This window comes from Carassius auratus, unplaced genomic scaffold (assembly GCF_003368295.1).
Source record: "Carassius auratus strain Wakin unplaced genomic scaffold, ASM336829v1 scaf_tig00031193, whole genome shotgun sequence".
NCBI lineage: Eukaryota > Metazoa > Chordata > Actinopteri > Cypriniformes > Cyprinidae > Carassius > Carassius auratus.
In genome coordinates, this window is record NW_020525903.1 from 48,910 (window position 1) to 71,648 (window position 22,739).

The following is a 22,739-nucleotide window of genomic DNA, read 5'->3' on the forward strand; positions in this document are numbered from 1 at the left end:
ATATTTTTGCGTCTTCATAGAGAGAGCCATAGTGGTTGCTTAGCAACGGCAGACGCCTCAGGGGCGCAACTGCCTGAGCGCTTTGGAAAGAAGGAGAAAGCTTCAGTATTTAGTATTTAGAAAGTATTTCGATTTTTTTTTATTTTAAGTGACTTAATGGCGGCTGCCATCAGTACAGTTCTCAGATGAGGATATGAGCTCAGTATTATTTTTAGTCCTCTGTATGACTTTTTACACTTAAAACCTTGGTTAAAGTTGTTCTTTTTGTTAGCAACCGTCAACCAATAAAAACCTACTTCATTATTAAATACTAAAGCATTATGCAAAGTTATATTGTATTTTTTTTTTTCAGAACCATACCAGATTATCTTGAACCATAATAGAAAATGCACTTATTGTTTGCACTGTTCAGAATGAATTCTGTTGTGTATTTCAGACTATTTAAGGCCATTAAAACAATATTTTGCAGTGTTTTCCATAAGAATTGTCAGTTTAGATTTTATGGTGACTTTAACACAGGGTTTTACATGTACAGTGTAAAATCTTTCAAACCTAGTTAATTATTAACCTAGTAAAAGTATGGTATAAACAATACATAAATAATCAATGTCTTTTTAGTGCTGTACAGTGGAATCTATTTTATGGAATTAAATCTGAAGCTTGTGAGCAGAACGTGTGTGAGTGTATATTAGGAATCAAGCCTGTTTAAATGCCCCGAGAGCCATTGATTATGTCATATAGGCATAACACACTTATTTGATTTTGAGACCACTGCTGTGAGCCTTCAAGCACATGCATGCACACATGTGCACACTCGTGTTGTGGCAGTTCTCATGATAATAAGCCAGAGGATCCAGCTGTAAGCATTCCCTGAACCTACTCTGAAGGCTAAGTGATTGCAATTATTTTGCATACAACTAAATGAGGTTTAACAAATTAATGGAGTTAAACTTGATGTTGAAGAAAAATCAAATCATTTAAAACTATTCTCACATGGCACCTCATGAAGTTTTGTGGTTACTGTGAAATTTTAATACATTGTTTTTGTATTTGCATTGTTTCATATTTTTGATGACTATTATTCTTAATTATGAAAAGTAGTAAAGAAAAAGTTGTTGTAACCAAACTAGTACTGCATATACATTTATACAGAAATCTCTTTCTGTTTCTCTTTCAGAATGGGCAGAGCACCACTGAGGATGGGGTCACTTCAGCTGATAAGGTAGGACCCAGCTGACCACATATCATATAGTTATCGGGACCGATTTCTTTTTTCTCTTGTTTATCCATCAGTATCCATTTTTTTTTTTCTGATGGTTGTGTCCGTAGTTCTCCAACAAATGTGTGTTGAATAACTTTTTAAGCAACACATGTTTTATTTAAAATCTTCATGTTTGTCATGAAACAATATATGATATTACGTGAAACATTATCGGTTTGTCTTTACATTACAACTGATGCTCTTAATTTCTCGCAATTTCGGTCCCTGGGTAACTTCCCCTTGGGGTTGTTTTTAAATCATTACTATAGCAATCCAATAACTATGTTCAGTACATATCAGAAGAATGTCTGTACTGTATAAAAATACATCAAATGGAAAGGGCAGCTGCCCCTGACTTTCTCACACTGGTCATGGGGCCATTCTTGATGATGTGTGGTGAATTTGAGTCCTACTGCTGTTTTAGATTTGATTTGTGATCTCATGTTTGAGCCAATATTGTGAGTGCTGTATTCAAGAGACCACAGAGCCGCTTCTGTCTCAGTAGAGTGTCTGGGGGATATTGACAGCTTTCTGAAACGATCAGTGGAACAAGGGCTAAGAAGAATTCAGTCTATAGAGTTCTGGCTCAGAGACTCTATAAGGCATCTTTGTGTGTCTACAGGAGTTTGATTACTCATAGCCTTAAATTTAATCTGTCCAAAAACAAAATAACCTCACTTAAACAAAAGTTTAGGAGTTTTTGTTATCAGGGAATGTTTTTATATCATGTAAATATTATGAATATTATGCATAGAATTTACTTAGTCAAGACTATAGCCAATCAGTGATCAACTTATTATTATACTTATAATAATCTGCATTTGGTTGAATATGACACTGTAGTACTTTAAGTGGTTGTATTTCCTGTTTTTTCTTTACCTAAATTGTGTTAAGTGTAATTAATGTTTTTAGGATTAACATTAGGTTTAAATCCAGTCTTTTAACTGGTGACGAACTAGGATATGATCTATGGTCATCATAAATACAGCAGTGTCAATCTGTTTAAAAGGACAGGGACAATCCAGCTATTGGATCTGAGGCAAAACGCAAGCAAAACCAGGCATGTTATGTCATATTATGGCAGATTTACTGTGAACACTGACATGTTCTTACTGTTCTTGACATGTGGGTAAATGGATGGATGTCTGGCTGTTGAGGGCTTTGTCTTTAGTCTCTTCATGCAGTTATTTTGAACCATCCTGTCCTCTCTTATATGGGAACATCATGTCTAAGTGTAATAAAATGGTTTTTGAGTGGGAACAAGTGTTGAAGGGGTGGATGGATGAGATCAATTATGAAAAAAGAACAGGTACAGCTAATGAGGTGAACCCGGTCACCCTTTTTTTCACTCTCGCTCAATGTTTTTTTTTCTACCCAGTGTCTTGATATTATTTGCCCTTGTTTAAGCTCAAGTATATATTTATTAATGTTAAAATACTTTCCTATCCCAGTTTAAAATGTCACGCAGATGTACAGCATGTGAAACAATGAGAAGTATATACACTTTTGCTGTGTATGAACATCCAGACTAGCCTGACACAGCAGCTGTGGCTCAACCAATAGCGTTAGTTTGGGGGCGGGACTATCTGGTGTTCCTGGAAACCTGTTTAATAACATCATTATTTAGTGATAGCAATGGTGCAAAAATTATGTGCTTCAGCTGTAAAAGGTTATTTCACCCGAGAATGAAAATTTGTATATCTTCTACTCAGCCCTGGAATCATCCTTCCTGTATGTGACTTTCCTCTTTCAGAATAATCCAATCAAAGTTATGTTGAAAATTGTCCTTGCTCTTCCAAGGGGATAATTGGGTTTGTTGTAAACAGTTCAGAAGACATGAAATAAAGTGTGCGAATCTGTAATAAAATGTACCTCACATGGCTCTGGGTAGTGTTGTAGTGTTTTTTTAATAAAAATATTCTTAAAAAAAAAAATTGTATCACTAAAAATAAAACCAATAACTTTCTTAATATTTATTTACAATTATGTTTCAGGTTTTTCTACAAGTAATATAATTATGAAAAACCGTAAACAAGTTTCACCCAAATTTAATTTGTCTTTTAATTAATGAAATGTAAACATTCATTTTTTTTTGATAAAGGGGATTTGCTATTAAAATGTAAACATGGAATATTGTGTGATTTTGTTTCTTTAAAAAATAAAGTTTTAAAATTTTTTACAACAGTAGTAGCAGTATCACATACATTCTACTAAATAATAGTAATATTTCTAGCACAATGCCTTTATGTAATAATGAACTTTTATTTTGATGGGCTACTTTTATTTTGACACTGGTTTTACTCAATAGAAACGGTTAAAATACTTGTGAAGTGACTCGCAACAATTCTGGTGATGTTTATATATTTCTGTCCTCATTGAGACGGCAGATGCTGAAATTAATGCAAGCGGCACGCGCTTCAGTCTATGTAGTAAACAAACCATTCATTAATTCACACAGAGACACGCAGAACATGCAGGATTCATATTTCAACCCACTTTTGCGGCTTAACATTTACAGATACTGGTCCATACAGAGATTTTATTTGATAAATTTATGCTAACTTTGACAAATTCAGTGACTGTCCATATTAAAATGTAAGTTTCATTATCAAGACTGGATTTTGAGATTCCGTCTGCGTTTTCTGCTTCACAGAAATCATAGCGCTGTATGCGTCAAGAACCGGGTTGACCGGGTCCTCGGTACCACGGGTACTTAAAGAAACCTGGTACTGTCACATTTTCATTTTTTTAGTACCTACTTGGTACCGAAGTACCGGGTCTTTTGACAATACTAGCTCTGGGGGTGAATAATGGCCCCCTGGAGCGTAAAAGCATTTCAAATGTAATAAACACTTTTTTTCTTACTTCTGCTGACTGTGGGACACGGAAGATGTGCAAGTGGAAGATGGAAGACGTATGCATCGCGCACACCTCTGGGAAATGTAGGAGCAAAGGAAACATTGGGTCTCATTCACTAAATATTCACTCATTCACTGACAGATCCTTCAGTGTGTCTTGGAGGGGTGATGTTTCAAAGTCACACCACCTTGCTACTGGGGTTCCTCAGGGCTCAGTACTTGGACCACTTCTCCATCTACATGACATCTTTAGGATCTGTCATTCAGAAGCATGGCTTTTCTTATCACTGCTATGCTGATGACACCAAACTCTACTTCTCATTCCAGCCTGATGACCCGACGGTAGCTGCTCGCATTTCAGCCTGTCTGAGTGACATTTCCCGCTGGATGAATGACCATCACCTTCAGCTTAACCTTACAAAGACTGAACTACTGGTGATTCCAGCTAACCCATTGATTCATCACAACTTCTCTATACAGCTGGGCTTGTCAACCATAACTCCTTCGAGGACAGCCAGAAACCTAGGAGTTGTGATGGATCATCAGTTAAGCTTCACTGACCACATTGCTACAACGACCCGGTCCTGCAGGTTTGCCTTATACAACATTAGGAAGATTAGACCCTTCCTGTCAGAGCAAGCAACCCAACTTCTTGTCCAAGCTCTTGTTCTCTCCAGACTGGACTATTGTAATGCTCTCCTGGCGGGCCTTCCTGCATGTACTGTCAAGCCTCTGCAAATGATCCAGAATGCAGCAGCGAGGGTTGTCTTCAATGAGCCAAAAAAAGCTCATGTTACTCCCCTCCTCATCAGGTTACACTGGCTACCAGTAGCTGCTCGCATCAAATTCAAGGTACTGATGCTTGCCTACAAGACAACCACTGGCACGGCACCAACTTACCTAAACTCACTGGTTAAATCCTATGTGCCCTCCAGAAGCTTGCGCTCTGCAAGTGAACAACGCCTTGTGGTGCCATCCCAAAGAAATTCAAAATCACTCTCACAGACCTTTTCCTGGACTGTGCCCAGCTGGTGGAATGACCTCCCAATCTCAATTCGTACAGCGGAGTCTTTACTCACTTTCAAGAAACATCTAAAGACTAATCTTTTTCGCCTGCACTTAACCTACTAACACCAGTACTTTTCCTCTTCTTGTCTTTTTCATTTAATTAAAAAAAAAAAAAAAAAAAAAAAAATAATTAATTATATACACCTGGCTATGCGTTCTATACTAGACTAACTGAGACTTGTCATGGCACTTGTATTCTGTTGTTGTTCTCTTGTTGACCTGACTGCTTCTATTGTTCTCATTTGTAAGTCGCTTTGGATAAAAGCGTCTGCTAAATGATTAAATGTAAATGTAAATGTAAATATGCGTAGGGACAGATTTTTGCATGAAAAGTACGTACGGACGTATTCACGAATAAATCATGATTCATCAAAAACTTTCGTACTAAAATGTATTCTAAATGTACGAAAAGATTCAAGAACAACTTATACCACACGTACGCAATAATCATGTACAAACGGGGGCCTTATTAGCATGTGTTAAGAACCCTATATAATTAGATGTTATTGATAAATTATAATTACAGTTCCAATTATATATATTAGAGGTCCAAACAATAATCACCTGATCTATCCTTATATAAACGGTGATTAATGTGTCTCATCTTGTGTTTAGAGGCATGGCACACTTGGTACTGCTTGAAGACATCGCGGCGCGTGCTCTAAGGAGAGAGCGCGTCTTTAGAGAGCGCACAGATATGTTCGCGGAGAGTGACGAATGGCTGTTCAGTCGCTTTAGGTTGCCCAGAGAAGTCCTCATTGATTTATGCAACTAACTGGAACCACACCTAAGCCACATCACCTACCACTCTCACCCTATACCACCTTATCTCCAAGCCTGTGTTATAACCCATGCTTCCTTTTTACCTGTGCCCGTTATGCCAGTGGATACACTTTTAAATAACAAATAATTTTTCCTGGCTTCCACCTCTGACAGCAAAACCTCACGTTCATTATCGTTAAAGTTATTTTTCTTTGTCTTTTTGTTTCGGTGCCATAATTGTTTTTCTCTGTACAAGTGCCTCATTGTGGAAAGCCCTTATATGGAGCTGGTTTGGGCGTGAATTATGCTAATTACTGACCTCGTGCACACGGGCGCTCATTTAGAAGACTCCAAATTCACTAACAGAAGAACAAGTTTAAGAACAAGCTCATGTGCGTACGCACGTGTATGTGAATTAGGTGGAAAGTTCTCCTGAGAAGTTCAAATGTGCGTATAAATAAGAAAATTGTACGCAAAAATTAGTGAATGAGACCCAATGTTTCCTTACTTTAGCAAAGGAAAACCTGTGTCCTCTTGGCTTATTTCGAAATCCTCCAATGTTTCTCTTGTGGGGAAGTCGTGGCCTAATGGTTAGAGAGTCGGACTCCCAATTGAAAGGTTGTGAGTTCGAGTCCCGGGCCGGCAGGAATTGTGGGTGGGGGGAGAGCATGTACAGTTCTCTCTCCACCTTCAATACCACGACTTAGGTGCCCTTGAGCAAGGCATCGAACCCCCAACTGCTCCCCGGGCGCCGCAGCATAAATGGCTGCCCACTGCTCCGGGTGTGTGTTCACAGTGTGTGTGTGTGTTCACTGCTCTGTGTGTGTGCATTTCGGATGGGTTAAATGCAGAGCACAAATTCTGAGTATGGGTCACCATACTTGGCTGAATGTCACGTCACTTTTAAAAATCCTTGTTTTGTTCTTCTAATTTGTGACCAGCATTTTGTTTTGTTCTCTCTCCGCACTCATCACTAACCATGCAGTACTACACCATCCGCCTGCACGTCTTCCGATTCCCCACAGTCAGCAGATGTGAGAAAAAAACTGTTTATTACGTTTGAAATCTGGATATTTATCTTACAAAAACTCATAGATTCACCCCCCAGGGCCGTGTGAGAAACATTTTATTACAGTTGCGTGCACTTCCTTTCACGTTGTTCTGAATTCTCGGGTGAACTAACCCTTTAAAGCTATGTTTAGTTCTCAGTTTAATCATTGTAATGGTTAATAAATATTTTCAGACTGAGTTTTTAAAGAAGCTCAACTTGACGCAGATCTGAAATCTATTTTGCATGTCTTCAGCTGTAGGACCCAAGCTTCAGGATTGATATTGTGGATGAACGTTGCTAATAATACCTCTGTTCTCCTCCACCCTCCCCTGAGAGAGCAAGCAGAAATAAATAACTGCTTGTCCAAGAACCTCTTTTTAGTTAGCCTGGGCCTTTATGCTTGACATGTCAGAGCCACAAGCGACAGTCTTGGGTGATAAGGAGGACAGAGAATTTAATGAGACCATATCATCTCTATTTCATATAATTTTTCAACTTCTCACTTTCATCCCACTTCCTTGCTTCTTTAGCTTCTCATCAGCTCTTACTTTCTCTGACTTTAACCCTCTGGAGTCTAAGGGTATTTTTGGGGCCTGGAGAAGTTTTGTCATGCCATGACATTTGTGCTTTTCAGTTTCTTGGGTCCTACATCTGAAGACATGCAGCATTTTTAAATGTCCAAGATGACTGCCATATCGTCCCAAGATAACATAAAACACACACACACACACACACACACACATACACACATACAATATGCCACATATATTAAAAAGCCTTTATTTTATGGCTTGGTCATCAAGCCATGCCATAAAATAAAGGCTTTTTAATTTTTCTTAAAGAGAGTGCCTTGGAGTTTCCTATTTGTTCTATATTATGATTATCCCATCCAAAGAGCACCTCAAGCTAACATTTTGAGTCCTGGAAGCGCCCCTCTATAGACATTTGATGCCATATATATTGTTTGAAAGTATTTTGATTTTTATCGTTAATTTACATTTTACATTAGGGCATCATTTTTAGCATTAGTTAACATAAACTGCCAATTTAATATTCTTTTGAATATTCATTCATCTTGGGTATTCCAATATTTAATAACAATAAGTTAAAATCTAGTTGCAACTGTGTTATTTAATGAGCTAACATGAACTAAAACTTATTTTTTAACAAAGATGAATAACTTCTGTAGCAAATGTAGCTATTGCTCATTGTGAATGTTAATGGTTAACTAAAGAAAACCTTATTGTAAAGTGATACCTATGGGTCTTTATAGTTCTTTTGCACTTTAATTATGCAAAACTTTTAACTTTATATATTTTTCTCTATTGCTTTATTGTATTTAAATGTTCAGTTATTTTTGTAATAAGAAAAACAGTTTTTTAACCTGTTATACTGTATTATGAGCACTTTTTTAAAACTAAATTTCAATACCGTGATAATACCGTTTACCGTGGTGAAAGCATGAGCAATTAATCACAACAGGAAAATCTGATACCGGCATATCCCTATTTGCCACTTTGTGAAACATATTATATGAAAGCCAAATTGCCTTCTAGTTTCCTCTGAACTAAATACACATGGAGCTCAAAACCTTGCATCAGTTTCCAGTCTGAGCTTTGGCACATTTTGACTCTAGTGACTGTCAAATCTCATCTTCATCTCACATAAGGTGAGCCTCATCTGCCCCAAGGGTTTTTGTATCAAGTTAGGTGGTACCTGGATATTATGCTATTCTTAGTGTTGCTGAACACTAGAGTTTCCATGGTTATTTTTTCCTTTTGTAAAAGTAATTCTATTATAAGAAAGTTATTTAATTTAAAATAATTTGACTGTTAGTTTTTTTTCTAGCAGAATGAAAAGCCTTCATCTTCAGACTGACATAAAAAGTGTGTATTTAAACAAGGATGAGTCATTTCATTAAATTAAGGTTTTTATATCAACATTTTCTCATGCACTAATGTACATATTGGCTCCATATAGTCATTCTGATATAAAGTGGAAAATCATGATCCTCTCCCATTTGCTTGATGGTGGACGATTAATGGCAAAAACTCTGACCACTGCATAGTGTATTGTAGACAAGTGTGAAGAAACTTTAACTAATTCCTTATAATTGGTGAATTATGTTTAGTCTCTTGAGTCAAAACATGCTCCAACTCCTCTGATCATTTCGTTAAAGGGTATGTTCCTTATACCTGGATTAATTTCATCTTGTTCTGGTCTGTTTTCTCTCTTTTTCCGGCCAATATAATCACGTCAATAGTGCCAAATACTATAGGTACCCACCAAAACTTATCAGACAGCTTTTCCAGTATTAGTTTTTCGAGGCACAGTACACCTTATTTCTCTGTTTTCTAATCTTCACTGCTCCAGTGATGAAAGACAGACTCTGGTTTAGATTTTTTGTTAATCAGTTTCTGCTAGTGACTTGGGCCAATTTAAGGAGCTGCTGCAGAGATTGGAACAGAATAAAAGGCTCATGTGAAAATATAAAGCTGAGACCGATCAGCTCTAGAGAGCAGCAGTTGTACTAAACTACCAGTCAGTTCAGTCTGATGGATGTTCTGTATTAATCTGGCCTTGAGGTAGAGTTCACCCCTGCTGCCTTCTCTTTCTGTGACTTTATTTGGTGAAGTTTGTTTAAAAAAAAGTCCAAGCTGTTCTGTCTTCTGTTGTTTCTTTCAGAACTGAGCTTTCTAAAAGCAGGAATGCTCCTCTGGGAGAGTTCAATCATTTGTTCTGTCTATAAAGTGCTGTCAGAACTGCTGCTCATTGTCTAGAGAGGAAGAGAAAAAGAAACCATAAATATTAACACGATGTTATTTGATGCATAAAAGCAAGAAATCGGATGTTCATCCAAAATATATATTTTTAATTTTGTTTCAGCTCATGAAGATCTGCCAAACCTTTCCATTATGTTGATCAAAAATGTTATAAAATCTGTTTTCAAGTGATTCAGGAATGAATGTACATAATATGTCACTAACTAAATTATTTATAATTTGGTTCATTGTAATGCAACTTTTATATCTATTTAGGCTCTTGAATCTACTCTATATTAAATCTTACTTGAATGCCTTCACGTTTAGTTCTACTTCTGCTATTTCGCTATTGACATAGTCATGTGGTTGTTAGCTTCTTCCATAATTGATGTTCAAATGATGTGTTGTCCTGTCAGTTAGAAAATGTTAAATTGATGAACGTTGCCCCATTGTGTGTTTGCTGTGTGCCACTTTGCTGACTATATTGACCTTGTTGTCATGGTGTTCCATAATTGGCATGGCAACAGCATGAGATATCGATGCATTAAAAAGAGAGAGATAGAGGAGCAAGCGTGTTCGTCAAAACATTGTGGTTCATTGTCAGTTGTCAGAGTTGGAGTAAAAGGTTTTTAATGAAAGCGTGTACATATATAATGACTGTTGGCACTAATGAAAGCGAATGGAGTCTTGCCATCAAAATTGTTTGTGTGAGAGAGAGGTGTTTGTGTTAACGTGAAAAAGGTTGATGGATATAGAAACTCTCTGCTGAAATAAACATGCTTAATGTGTACAATGATATAAACAATAATTTTTAAACTCTTACAATATGTTTGCCAGCTAAAGACAAAAAATACAAATGTAAATCAAAGCTGCCTTTGAAATATGGCTGCTGACACGGACTTGTTTCTGTTTGTTGAAACTATATGTGGTCCCTCTACCAAACCTTGCGTAACCCGAGTTTAAACACTGTGCGTCTCTATGAAGGCTCTTTAATATTTGATAGAAGCACTTATACAGCAGAAGAGACTTTGGCCTCTTAATTATACACCACTAACATCATCTTTGCTCACACATATACTGTATGCAGGTCTTCAGACAATTTTTTTTATTTGTCCAAGCGTGTGTGGACTGGTGTTAATAAGATTGGGTTTGGAAAGACATTTTTGTATTTTTGAAAGAAACCTCTTGTGCTCACTAAGGCTGCATTTGTTATAAATTTTGTCAAAACAAATAATAAAATAATATTTTGAAATATTCTTGCACTTTTAATAACATTTTATTAAAAGGCTCATGTTTGAATTGGAAGTCTTTAAAAACAAACATGAATAAGATTTTAACATGGGGAAATACTTTCAATGACTAATGAATATATTTGTATATAAAGATTAAATTGTGTTTTTCATCATTTTTGGAGATTGACAACTGCTGTTTGTATGCAAAGCAACTTGAACATTTCTATTAATACTCAGTGGTAGAGCATTGCGTTAGCAGCACGAAAGGTTGTGGGTTCAATTCCCAGCGAACACATGTTAGGTAAAAAAAAAAAAAATGTTAGCCTGAATGCACTGTATGTCGCTTTGGATAAAAGCGTCTGCTAAGTGCATAAATTTAATAAAACTGTAATATTAATATTAATAGTAACAATACTATACAATGCAGTAATCTCATTTTGTTTTCAGTGGAAGATAATAATTCATGTAGGTTTGTATTTTCAGTTTTGGGTGAACTATCCCCCAGTGCTGTGAAATGTCTGATGCAGGTGGCATTCAACTTGGAACCTTTTAGATGCAACACTGCTGTGGGGGGTTGAGTAATAATGTCTTTTCCATTGGTGTGAATTTGATAAGTTTGCACTCTTATGTAAGGTTTGATCATCACAGTTGGGGTGCCTTACACACCATAGCATGAGTGTGTATGTGTCTGTGTTTAATCCTTGCACACGGTAAGTGTGTTATTGAAGTCTGTATGTGAGTTTTTGAGAAGTGTGTGTGTGTGTGTGTGTGTGTGTGTTTGTGTTTAAAGAGAGTATTTGATATCACTTTCAGAATCTGAGTGAAATCTCTTTGAGGTCATCCTCCCCAAAGAGGAACTCTTGTGCTTGCTCATCAATTTTTCAGCAGTCTCTGTCACTTTGTGGCATTCCCCAGCACTAATGTTATCTGATGCCCTCAGCCTGTAGAGTGTTTGAACCCTGGTCTGTGGATGAGAGTGTGTTTCTCATGATCCATGTAATTAAAGCTTCTGTTTGGGTTGCTGTTGCTGCACCAACTCTCAAATCACAGACAGGCTTAACTGGACATCAAGGGATACTCTCATTAATAGTGAAAAATAGTCCAGTATTCTGGAAATTGTCCTTTGAGATTTGCAGTCAGCACCCTGTGATTCCAAGTATAGTGTTGGAGCTGTAGAATTGTTAATATGTTACATTTTCTTACCATTCTTACAATGTTAAATATTCTTAATTTATTTTTCAGTTTTAATATATAGAATGAAATAATACAATGTCATTAATTACAAAGCTGAATTTTAGTAGCCCTTCAGAAAATCAATATAATATGCTGATTTGGTGCTTAAGAAACATTTCTTAGTATTTGCAAAGATGTAACCTAACATTCCAGATTAAGGGGCAACAAATATAATTATTTAAAAATCAATCATTAAGACCCATATTGGTCAACCAATAATCTGAATATTGGGGGTTTTGTTCCTCTATGTATGCATGCATAGTCATTTCAGTTATTCGCTGACGTGATATGCTCTTGCTGTCCTCTTCTCTGGTAATCCTGCATTTATTCGAGTCCTTCTCACAGTTGCACAAGAGGATTATACAGCTTTGCTCCTTGACCTCCAGCTCTCTATATTATCCTTCAAGTAAACCAAACCCATCACACTCTACATGATTGTGTGTGTGTGTGTGTGTGTGTGTGTGTGTGTGTGGATGTGTGTGTGTTGAAGGGCACTAGCCCAGTAACTATATCCTGCCTGTGGTTCCAACACACGATCGTGACCCTTTTTCGTTGGGATTGCATCATCCTTAAGAAATAAACGATACGCAAATCCGTCGTCAAACTGGGCTTTGTTTGTAAAACAAGCATTTTAGAAATGCAGGGAACAAACACAAACACTTGCACAACTCCGTTGATGCTCTGTAAAAATAAACTCCATCCACTGGTCCCTTAATGCTGTTTTTTCTTTGGTAATCTGTGCAGGGTTGTCTTGCCCTGGCAACCAAAAACACACTCCTTTTGTGACATTTCGCGACGCGCTCGTTCTGATCAGGCTCTGCTCAGCCTCTCAGTGCTCTGCTATATTGGAGCAGGCGCTCTTCCGGCAAACGTGCCCTCAGGACCCATATAAGGAAATTCCGCTCCATCTAACGTCACACAGAGCCATACTCGAAAAAAACTTTCCGAAACTTGTGACAAACCGGAAGTAGTATTTTTGGAACAGAAATACTCCTTCAAACATACAACTTAATTTTTGAAACTTTGTCCATGTTTAGCATGGGAATCCAACTCTTTAACAGTGTAAAAAACTCAGTATGCATGAAATAGCATTTCATCCCCCCTTTAAGGCATTTTTTCTTATCTCGGGAGAAAATCACAGATGCTCGCATGGTCGTGGCTCGTACCATTTGAGAATAATTACAGGCAGATCCCAGAACGTTACGAGCACCTCCCGATAATTTTCAAACATGTCAAAAGAATTTGGACGCTGTTGGTTTAAATTTGTGGCGTATTTGGGGTTGAACGAGATGATTTGGCAATCCATCTGAAGTTGACCAATCAGAAGATGACAAAACCCAAATATTAGGTGTATGAATAGTCTGTTTAGTAATTTTAGTTAATTACACAGTTCTGTTTTTTATTTGTTATTCCTAATTGTGCCAAATTTGCTGTTCAGCTTTATGAATGTATATACCTGTTGTATTTCCTGCAAAAACAAGCAGAAATTCAGAAATAGCCTTCTCACCTCGAGTTGTTTATGAAGAACAGGAAGACCATGATTTTCTCTGCTTTTCAGACATTCTCTTTGCTATGTCTTCGTTTCTTTTTTTGGACATCACAAGCCATAGCTGCCACAAAGAAAACTATTTCATTCTCAGAATCCATATTTTTATGAATGGCGCGAAACTTAAAGCTTGCGTCAGAGTTTGTAAAATCGTAGTATATTTGTGTTGTGTGTGACTGCCTCTGAACGTTTTTCAGATAAACTAAATTGTGACGTGCGAGGGCTCATGATGTTCCGACCTTCAGAATCGCACCATCTATGCCTGTCTTTACAGTAGAGCATTAAGACAACTTTGGAGGTCTGAGGTCATTGCACTTGATGGGAAAAATTGCCTATGAGCATTGATTTCATTGATGTGACATTACAATTACACACACACACACTGTCAATTGAACACATTTATTTAGTTAATTAATAGCAGTAAATCCATTATCTTTGAAGCATATTTTAATAGATTGTAATAGTTTAAAGTCTGTCAGAACTCTTTATTTTTCCGTTGACTTTAATAGGAAGAGTTTTAAAGGTCCCGTTTTTTGTGCTTTTTGAAGCTTTGATTGTGTTTACAGTGTTCAATATAACATGTGTTCATGTTTCGCGTGTAAAAAAAAACAGTATTTTTCACACAATTAGCTTATCTTTATACCGCTGTTTTCACTGTCATTAAAACGGGCTGATGACTTCCTTATTCTATTAAATCCCTCCTTCAGAAATACTTAACGAGTTCTGATTGTGCCAGCGGTTCCTGTGTTGTGATTCGACACCAGCTTAGAGCACGCTGCCCTCCTGGAAACGTGATTGGCTAGTTTTGAGAAGCAAGCGTCCCCGGGAAGGCCAAACAAAGATGACTGGACTCCGAGTTGAAAATAACAGCATTTCGACGACATGTCGACAAACACAAACGCAGCTCTTCCTCTTCTCCGTCGGAGCGCAACAAGACCATGCCCCCTTTTTTGTGAATTCATGTGGGCGGAGGTTAGTCAAAAAACTGTTTTAGTGACGTCATTACTGCAGGAACTAGAGGGATGTAGTCTCACCATTAACATAGCCAAGGTATCTTACATGGCTTTAAGGCCCAATCCCAATTCTACCTCTTAGCCCTTGCCCTTTCCCCTACCCCTCTGTTTCACACGTTCAACTTAAGGGGTAGGGGGTGTCTCGATTCTCTTTTGGTTGGAGGGGTAGGGGTAAGGGGAAGGGCCAGATAGCCCTTCAAACAAAGATTTTTCGGGACCACACTTCAAACAAAGGGTATGAATCTTGGCAACATGGCTGTTACAGCTAACAAAAAGACACATAAATATAAGCTTTTTTGGCATAAATAAAGATTTTAACGAAAAGTAATCATTTGTTTTATATTACATTCAATTGTGAGTTCATATTAACAGTCATGTTACTCAAAGAAATGTTTGCAAAAAATCGCTAATATTTGCTAACGTCATATCATTACAGACTGCATGACCAACTGCATTGGTACAAATGGTAGACCAGTGGCTAACTTTTATGGATGACAAAAAGCTTGTGGGTGCTGTGCTGCTGGATTTCACAGCAGCTTTTGATGTTATTGACCATGACATTTTACTGTCTAAGCTTAAGTGCTATGGGTTTTCACATCAGTCTGTGTCCTTGATAGGCAGTTATCTCTCTGGTAGAAGTCAGCGGGTATTTTTCAACGGGAGCTTTTCTGATTGTAAACAGTTGTCATGTGGTATTCCTCAGGGCAGCTGTTTGGGTCCATTGTTGTTTTCTGTGTTTGTCAATGATTTGCCACATGCTGTTTCAAGAGCAGATGTTGTACTGTATGCAGATGATGCTACAATGTTTTATGCATCACCTACAATTACTGATATAAGTTGTACCTTGCAGAATGAACTTAATGCCATTACAAATTGGGTGAAACTTAATAAACTAGCTCTCAATATATCTAAAACTAAATGTATAGTCTTTGGTACTAAACGTATGCTTGGCAAGCCTTGCAACTTAAATCTAATTATTGATACATCTGTGGTAGAGCAGGTGAGTCAGACTAAACTCTTGGGTGTGAAGCTGGATAGTCAGCTCTCTTGGGCTGATCAGATTGACCACATTGTGTCTAAAATGGCCAAAGGCATTGCTTTTTCCCGGAGATGTTCAGTATATTGTCCACCATTAGTTATGAAAACAGTTGTCCAATCTTTAGTTCTGTCACATCTGGGGTACTGCCCAGTAATTTGGTCCAGTGCTGCACAGGGACATCTGAAAAAATTACAAATTGTTCAGAACAGAGCCGCAAGAGTAGCCCTTGGTTGCTCTTTTCGCTCCAGTGTGGATAAAATGCATACCTGTTTGGGCTGGCTAAAGGTGGAGGACAAACTTAATATAAGTCTTCTCTGTTATATGCACAATGCTCTATTTAAAAGCAATCCAAAATCTTTTGTAGATAAATTGGTTTTTAGTGGGAATTGTCACGCACATGTTACGCGTCAGGTGAGCTCAGGTGTGTTAGTGGTTCCATCCGCAAGGTCCAATTGTATGACAAGAACAGTTTTAGTTAGATCGTCATCTGCTTGGAATAAATTGGACTTAAGAACAAGGTATATATCCAACATATGTAATTTTAAGAAGACTCTAAAACAGATTATTATTAATAGCATTACACCAGTTAATTTGTGACTTATATAGGTACTGACATTTTCAAATGTTGTATGTGTGTGAATGTGTATATGTGGATAAATGTATACATGTGGTTATGTTATATGTAAGTTATATGTATATTATATTTGTGTATTTTTAATTGTACATACGTTTCAGCACATTATGGGCCCCAGGAAGACTAGCAACCACATTGTGGAAGCTAATGGGGACCCAAATAAATAAATAAACAAATAAACAGCATATGTCTGATCAAGGCGATAACTGCCGGAGACATTGATGGGGGCTAATCCCCCCAATAATTAGAAATCGCTAAACCATTTTCCCAAATATTGTCTATTCGGGAGAGAGAGAGAGAGAGAGAGAGAGAGAGAGAAATGGAGGTTGCGTGTATTCGCGTCTGTTCGTTTATCTTTTTAGAGTGAGTTTACTACTATCCTCTCGTTGCTGGAAAATATAATGTAGCGATTCAGTATTTAAACTGTATTTAATAAAAGTCATGGGGTAGTGTTGACAAGTTTATTTTCTACTGGATGTGTGAGCAGAGCAGTTTCCGATATATTTGTGTGTGTCAGTAAGCAGCTCATTAATACAGAACGATAATTAAAGGCTCTAATGCACACCAGCACACCAGTATATGTGTGTATTGTAGGGGTGCTCCGATCATTTTCGGCCGATCGTTAATGCGCATCTCGTCAATAAAGCCGGTTCTCTAATCAGTGGTAAATTCCACTAAAAAACCGGCTTTACTGACGAGATGCGCATTAACGATCGGCCGATCGTGATCGGAGCACCCCGAGTGTAACGTCATGGTAGTGGTGTCCCAATCCTTAGGGGAATATCTTCTCCCCTACCCCTTGACACTCTGTTTTAAGGGACAAGGGGAAGGGCTAAGCGGAGGGGTAGGGGAAGGGGAAGGGGTATAAAATAGAATTGGGATTGGGCCTAAATCTTAAACAAACATTTTAAATGTTTTAAATAACATTAAAAAATAACATTTTAGAAAAAGAGCACTTTAGTCACTTGTAAGCACATATGGAGCATTATATATGAAAAATACATAGCTGCTTTTATTTTCTAGGAATCATCATAAAGTAAAAAAAAAAACTGATGTTATTTGCAAAGTGCACAGATTTGGTACTCGTACAAAAACATGGTATTTTATTATGTTTCATCATTTTATCTGATAAAATAAAATTGATCAAATAAAATTCCAGTCACTGATAAAATGTTTTTTTACTTATACCATAGTAATACTTATCATGTAAATATCAGGTAACATAGTGTTTTCAGTGATGTTACCATCTGATAGAGTCATTGTGTAATAATTCTGTCCTTTCTTAAAGCACCACAGGAACATGTTTCAGTATATAGCAGAACAATAGACCTTGATATTGGAATCAAGCTGGAATGTGGGCAGAGCATTTTATGTATTTGTGGTTTGGATCTATGACAAAGTGTATGTATATGTTGTGTATCCACGGTAAAGTGTAACCATGGTGACACTTCAGGCAAGCTGGGGTTCAGTAGAGTAAGTTAATGCTATGTTTGTGTTTGTATGTTCACTGTCAGTACAGGTCACACTCACTCACTCAGTCTGAGTAATTGTTCCCTTGAAAATGAAAAATCACCTACCATCCTCACACCCAGTGTGTGTGTTCCTGTTGCAATTATGATACATTTTGAAATGACCTTCAAGCAGTCGGAGTTCATACCATGTCCTGCTGTGACTCCAGAACAGTCTGTGTGTGTATGTGATCATGCTCTGTTTAACAGAATCTGCTCGTACTTGCCTTCGAGAGGAGATGTTTTACATTCCAGCATCATCAGCTGCCTCCAAGGAGGGCAAACACTCAGGTCCTGCTCTGAAAGATAACCTGAGACAAGGGAAAACATGAACAGAATGAGGAACTGCTCTATAATGGAATTTAAAGAAGAAAATAAAGGATTTTAATGGTAGTCTGATGTCATCAGGTATATATATTCAGCCTTAAGGGAAGGGCAGTAACCACCATAACAAGTTGGGAAAAAGTGTTATAGTCACTGATCTATAATATAGATCAGTGGTTATAGTGTTAACTCCATGAATATGTATGGTGAATTCCAAGCGGCTTTTTTGCACCCTTGAGGGGTACATTGGGAGGGGGATGCCATGTGTAGGGACGTTCCAAACGTACTGTAAGGCCCTTCCAGAAGTCTGTTAGTGAAGGGAACATGCGATAGTCACTTCATTGAAGTGATTTCCAATTGTGATCAAGTGATCTTCGGTTAGGAGATCTTGCATTGCTTTTTAAGGCAAATTTGGTGTTGATTTGGATTTCGCATAGTAAAGCAAGTAGAACATTCAGTTTTTCTTAATTTTGATGTAAAACAAAACATTTTTCATCCGTGATAAAAATATAATTCAAGACGTGTAAGCAAGTTTAGTTTGAAAAAGTTTCATAGTAAATAAGGCACAATTAGACCGTATTTGAATAAAACAATTAATAAAAATAAATATTTATCATTATTTACAACAACGGATGGAGTGCTGAATGATGCACACACGTTATATCTAGTTGCTCCAGAGGCGTGCAACCTCTGACATATATAGCAATTGTAAGTTGCTTTGGATAAAAGCGTCAGCTAAATGAATAAATGTACCATATTTTCCGTACTATAAGTCACACTTTTTTTCATTGTTTGGCTGGTGCTGCGACTTATAGTCAGGTGCGACTTATTTATCAAAATTAATTTGACATGAACCAAGAGAAAACATTACCGTCTACAGCCACGAGAGGGCGCTCTATGCTGCTCAGTGTTCCTGTAGTCTACACTGAAAACATAGAGCGCCCTCTTGCGGCTGGAGATGGTAATGTTTTCTCTTGGTTCTTGGTTCTAAATAAATAATAAAGAAAAATCACAGGGAACAAAACATGGTAAATTAGTCATCAGGTGCCATGTTCAATACAGCAACATCTTATGAGATGTCTAATCGGTTAAATAGTGGAATTTATTCCTCCACCACATGCTTGTGATGTCATTAACAATGGCCCTATGTTGTTGAACTAATGTGGTTCAAACGACGGAGATGTGACCGTGTTCTGGAAACAGTCGTAACTAGCTAGTTCGTTTCAACAACAATGCATTGACTGGTTAATCAGTATCAGTAATCAGCGAGTTACATTGTTGTACGGGAAATGCACATGCACCCCAGAGCAGCTTTAATTTGGCTGTGTAAAGTCAGCTTGAGACTCGTTTTTCAGATACAGTATGTAAGCCTGTGATCATTATCAAGTTAATTATTCTTGAAAGTGGAAGAAAATGTCCAAAAATCATCTGACTCCATAGTAAGCCTGATTTAATCCAAAATATGAAACAAATTAGCTCATACTGTTCTTATTAAGAGCTGTTGTGGGAGATCTTTTATTGTCACAAACATGTTCAGTGTATTTAATCTGAGGAAGATCTGACTGCAGTGCAGATTTTTTTTATATCTCTCATGAGTCTTTCACTCTCACTCTGAATTATGCTCCTTCATCTATACATTTCTCAGGCTGTCACATGCTTGCATGCTAAGAGTGATCTACAGCGGATTTCCGTCAGTTGGTTTGCAGAGAGGCCATGTATGAAAACAGTGCAGATCAGGGTTAGAAATGATTGGTGGCTACTTGGCTAAAAAATGCCCCCAAATTCATGATATGGTCAGATGTCTATAAAGTACACTATGAAATCAAATCCTGTCTGACTGTTGAGATATATTAAAATGTGAGAATAATTGAAATTGCATAAAAAATTCTCACTCATGTGAATGCAGTGGACAATTGGAGATGTCAACATGAGTCAGTGAGGAAGGAATCTGTTGAAAATGCTTGCATATTGAATTCTGCACTCTCCCAGGTTGAAGGTTCCCTCTCCCCAGGCACAAAACATTTTTATTTATTTTGTTCATTTTTTTCCCCCAACATTAATAATCAGTGTCAAAAGTGGAAAATAAACTCTCTTAAAACACACTTCCCATGCACAGACTAAAAGTGCCTTCAGTTAAAGAAATGATATGTTTTCTTGTGTTGAGCGACTTGGCTCAGTGTCGATTCATATTGTTGCCAGCAGTGATGTGCTGACACCTGCATATGCTCTGCTCTCAAACTAGTCATTTTAGACACGTTTGGCATGAGATACTTTTGTACTATTACTCAGCACTGCGAACACAGGAAAAATATGATCTGCTCTTTCTTACTACTCTTACACGTTTTTCCCTGTGTCTTTTCTCTCTTTCTGTCAGGTTATTTGTACTATTTGTGTTGTATCTCACTCTTAGGACTGGATAATTATTTTTTTTTTTAATACACTGGCATCTTTGCCCCACTTATGCACTGCGGCAAAATTGCTGGCACATTTTACCCATATCATTAGCATGGTGTGAGGATTTCTCCCTCTCTCCCAGCAGGATGACATCATCTTGTGTGACATCATGCCAGTGTGTTCTGTGCTGCGTGTGCATCATCAGTTCATTTGTCTGAATGCAGTGCAGAATACTTGAGTGAACTAATCTGATTCAAACAGATTTCTTACACCTTCTATCACTTTTCTCATTTACGCATTTTTTTTTCATGGGTTTTAGGTTGATTTCCACAGGGAATGAGTTGGAGACAAATTAATAGAAGGGGAAAAGGTTAGTGCAGTAAGTGGCGTAATATGTTAGAGAAATCTAGATGGTTACGGTTGTGTGTTGAATGTGTAAAAGTGTTTTGTATAATAAATAAGTGTTATTTATAAATCTTGATATTTGCTTTTAATGTGAGCAAGTTCGGATTGAATGTTACAGTTTATCCATCTGATTTTGTTTGTTTGCCTCCTGATACAATGTAGATATTTGAGGAACATCATTATTAATTTATATTGAGTTTATTGATTCCATAAACCTAACTGGAGGCTCCTGTAGTTCAATGTTAAAGTGCTAAAAAACTCCAGGATGATGGGTTTGATCCCCAGAGAACATACAAAGTGAGACAATATACTGTATGCTTCGAAATCAATCTACACTACTGTTCAAAAGATTGTGGTCTGTAAGTTTAGTTTTTTAAGGGTTTCAAAGACGTTCCTTATACTCATCCAGGTTGCATTTATTTAATCATAAATATAGCAAAACAGCAATATTGTGATGTATTATTAAATGTAAAGTAATTGTTTTGTGATTTAATAAAATGTACTTTATTTCTAATGTTTTCAGCAGGCATTACTCCAGTCTTTAGTGTCACATGATCCTTCAGAAATCATTCTTTAATGCTGACTTGCTGCTCAAGAAATGTTTATTATAATCAGTGTTAAAAAAATTGTGCTGCCTAATGTAAGTAGATTTAAAAATATATATATTTACAAATATACATTTTTGTAACCGTGTAATGGTCTTTAACTTTTGATCTATTTAATATCTCCTTGCTGAATAAAATTATTAATTAAAACAAAAAAAAAACTTGCTGACCCCAAACTGTTTAAAATGAGTATAAATCACTGTAGATAAAGCCTTAATATAAAAATGGCTGTCAAGTGAATAAATGTAAGGTAAACCTTGCAGATGTCTGCTATAATGCTTTGAGTACTTATTCTTTAAAAAGCTCAACATCACATGCAGGACTCATCATGAGATGCTCAATTATTCATTTACAAACATTTCATACTATATTATTTTAAAACCAGGCAATTGAGCACCTTCCAAATGTGTGATGGAGAGATCAGTGAAAGTGTGTGTGTTTTTAAACACATCTTGTTGGCACACACTGTTCTTCACCATTCGTGGTGATTCACACAGACGCTGCAGAGTCATCAAAAAAAAGAGAATCATCCAGCTACTGATGTCCACAAAGCAAAAGAAACACTCCTCTTTGATCACTTCCTTTCTTTCTCTCTCGTTCTCTCCAGTAGCCTAGTTATCTTAGTTTTTTTTCTCATACAGCCTCTTGTACTGTTTAAATATTCTCTTTCAGAGTTATTTTGTGTTATTAGTTTATTATATGACTCACTGTCACGACTGCAGTTGCATCTGGATTAAACATTAATATGTTTATGCTGAGACTTCTTGTATAAATTTGGTCTCAATTGGATTGCTGCATGGAAAAAGCACTTGTTGCCCAATCAGCTAATGATGGCTCAGCCTCAGCCTGCAGTGGTTTTAGCCTAACAGACCTTAAGTAGATTTCATGTTTATTATCTACTTAATCTGCATGATCTGCCATAACTCTGGTCACATTTGCAGGCCATTGATTGATTTAGCTCCGCCCACGGCATACCTCCAGGAGCTCGGAGTGAAGTGTAAAGCTGTATATTTTTTTCATAAATCTGATAAAATTAAAGACTCT

The 22,739-nt window shown here is 37.2% G+C and overlaps 1 protein-coding gene across 2 annotated transcripts in view; it reads left to right on the forward strand.

Moving 5' to 3' along the window:
• The window catches only part of LOC113080396 (ribosomal protein S6 kinase 2 alpha-like), a 57,260-nt gene that overhangs the window by 11,179 nt on the left and 23,342 nt on the right, over window positions 1-22,739 (forward strand). For both annotated transcript variants that reach the window (XM_026252567.1, XM_026252568.1), the window contains exon 2: window positions 1,178-1,222. In XM_026252567.1, the coding sequence (XP_026108352.1) occupies window positions 1,178-1,222 (45 nt within the window). The remainder of the gene's footprint in view (window positions 1-1,177; window positions 1,223-22,739) is intronic.